The following is a 2,742-nucleotide window of genomic DNA, read 5'->3' as shown; positions in this document are numbered from 1 at the left end:
TATCCCCTCCTCCAGACGCCCTCCTGCAGAAACCCGAGGTTCACGGCATCAAGTTCCTGTTCCTGGTGGGCGGTTTCGCCGAGTCGGCCATGCTGCAGCGGGCGGTGCAAGCCGCCTTCGGCCACCGCTGCCGGGTCATCGTCCCGCAGGACGTGGGGCTGACCATCCTCAAAGGGGCCGTGCTCTTCGGCCTGGACCCCGGCGTGGTGCGGGTGCGCCGCTCGCCGCTCACCTACGGCGTGGGCGTCCTCAACAAGTTCGTGGAGGGCAAACACCCGCGGGAGAAGCTGCTGGTCAAGGARGGCAAGAACTGGTGCACCGATATTTTTGAGAAGTTCGTGGCCGTGGACCAGTCGGTGGCTTTGGGAGAGGTGGTCCAGCGGAGTTACTGCCCGGCCCGGCCCGGCCAGCGCCGGACCATCATCAACATCTACTGCAGCGACACGGATGACGTGGTGTACATCACCGATCCCGGCGTCAGGAAGTGTGGCACCATCAGCCTGGAGCTGGGGGATGGCGGTGACGCCGGGGACATGGGGACAACGCGGGGACGGCGTGAGATCCGCGCCAGCATGCAGTTCGGGGACACCGAGATCAAGGTGACAGCGCTGGACATGCGCACCATGCGCAGCGTCAGGGCCACCATCGACTTCCTGTCCAACTGAGGGTTCTGGAGTTGTGGGGACAACCCTGGGAGATGCCACCATGGACTTCCTGTCAAACTGAGACCCAATTGGAGATGGCACCATTGACTTCCTGTCAAACTGAGGAGGGTCCTTGTCATTTTGGGGACACCCCCAGGATCTGCCATCATTGACTTCCTGTCACACTGAGGGTTTTGTCATTGTGGGGACAACCCCAGGAGATACCACCATGGACTTCCTGTCACACTGACACCTTCCTGGAGGTGCCACCATCAACCTCCTGTGCAAACAAAGGGCCCTGGCATTGTGGGGACAAGCCTGGGAGATGCCACCACTGAATTCCCGTCCAACCAAGACCCTCCCTCATCATGGGGACCTTTGGGACCTGTCACCATGGCCTTCCTGTCACACTGAGAGAGCCTGGCATTGTGGGGACACCCCCGGGACCTGTCACCATGGCCTTCCTGTCACACTGAGAGACCCTGGCATTGTGGGGACACCCCCGGGACCTGCCACCATCAACTTTCTGTCAAACTGAGACCTTCCTGGAGGTGCCACCATTAGCTTCTTGTCCAAATGAAGGACCATGTCATTGTGGGGACATCCACAGGAAATGCCACCATTTGCTTCCTGTCCAACTGACATTGGGACCACCATTGTGGGGACCACCAGGAGATGACACCACTGACTTCTGGTCACACTGAGACCATCCAGGAAGTGCCACCATCGACTTCCTGTCCAACCAAGAGACCCTGGGAGATGCCACCACCCAACTGAGCCCCCCTTCACCATGGGGACCCCAGACCCTGCCCCCCATCCAGCCCCCCTTTAACTGGAATTTACCCCATAAACCCCTCCCCCCAGCCCATCCGGGACTTTTTGGGATCATCCACAGAACCCTGGGTGGGTTCATGGAGGGGACATGGGCTCCACCTCTTTCCTGGTTGGGATTTCCGTCCTCCCCATTGGGATTTCCTTCTTTCCCAGTGGGATTTCCTTCCTCATAAATGGGATTTGCTTCCTTCCCAGTGGGATTTCCTTCCTCCCCAATGGGATTTCCTCCTTCTCAATGGGATTTCCATCCTCCCCAGTGGGCTTTTCTCCTCCCCAGTGGGATTTCCTCATCCCCAATGGGATTTCCTTCTTTTCCAGTGGGATTTCCTTCCTTCCCAATGGGATTTCTTTCCTCCCCAATGGGATTTCCTTCCTTCTTCACCACTGGGATTTCCTTACTCCCCAATGGGATTTTATTCCTCCCCACTGGGATTTCCTTCCTCCCCATTGAGATTTTATTCCTCCCCAGTGGGATTTCCTGCTTCCCAGTGTGATTTCCTTCCTTCTTCCCCATTGGGATTTCCTTCCTCTCCAGTGAAATTTCCTTTCTCCCCTGTGGGATTTCATCCTCCACAGTGGGATTTTGTACTTTAAGCCCCCCTCAGGCATGTAAGATATCTTTATATTTATACATATATATATATAGGCACATAAAACTTCCTGAAACTGCTCCTGGTCCTGGTACCAYGAGGAGAAAAAAAYRTAAAAAGGGGGAAAAARGGGGGGAAAATGAGAAAAACRRGGAAAAACAAACWGAGAAAARYRGGGAAAAACAAACAGAGAAAWACRGGGAAAAACAAACCAAGGAAAACAGGGAAAACCCGAGAAAAATGGGAAAAAAACCCCGAAAAAGAGGCGCTGGCAGCAACACGAGGACACGGCCGGGGACACGGCCCCAAACCCAGAGCCACGGGGGACTCCCCGCTCCCGTCCCACATTCCACAGGCAAAACTCCCTCCCCAGCGAGGGAAAAATCCCACCCCAAGAGGCACAATTCCCCCAAAAACCCCCCCGGGGCTGCGGGGTGAGGGCGAAGCAGCGGCAGCAGCAGCAAGCAGGGTCCCCCCGCCCCACTTTGGGGACCGTCCCGTGCTTTGGGGACCCCGGTGGGGACCTTGGGGACCCCCGGGGCGGGGTTTGGGGTCAGTCGAAGCCGTGCCAGTCGCTCTGCTCCGAGTCGTATTCCAGCTCGGCTCCCACGCAGCGCACCCCGTCCAGGAGCATCGGCGTGCCGTGGTGGCGGTCTGGGGACAGCGGGGGACAC

The 2,742-nt window shown here is 57.5% G+C and overlaps 2 protein-coding genes across 2 annotated transcripts in view; one reads left to right on the top strand and one right to left on the bottom strand.

Annotated features, from left to right (window-relative positions):
* LOC130586995 (heat shock 70 kDa protein 12B-like) overlaps nt 1–1,091 on the top strand; it is an 18,115-nt gene extending 17,024 nt beyond the window's left edge. The window contains exon 8 of the mRNA XM_057387944.1: nt 16–1,091. Coding sequence (XP_057243927.1) covers nt 16–665 — 650 coding nt within the window. The 3' untranslated portion in view covers nt 666–1,091. The remainder of the gene's footprint in view (nt 1–15) is intronic.
* A 1,158-nt stretch (nt 1,092–2,249) lies between these two features.
* The window catches only part of ADISSP (adipose secreted signaling protein), a gene marked incomplete at its 5' end in the record, with an annotated part of 9,182 nt that continues 8,689 nt past the window's right edge, over nt 2,250–2,742 (bottom strand). The window contains one exon of the mRNA XM_057387943.1: nt 2,250–2,740. Coding sequence (XP_057243926.1) covers nt 2,622–2,740 — 119 coding nt within the window. The remainder of the gene's footprint in view (nt 2,741–2,742) is intronic.

This window comes from Malurus melanocephalus, unplaced genomic scaffold (genome assembly GCF_030028575.1).
Source record: "Malurus melanocephalus ecotype Western Australia unplaced genomic scaffold, MMel_1.1 scaffold_1450, whole genome shotgun sequence".
Taxonomy (NCBI): Eukaryota; Metazoa; Chordata; class Aves; order Passeriformes; family Maluridae; genus Malurus; species Malurus melanocephalus.
This window is presented reverse-complemented; position numbering and strand designations above follow the sequence as displayed.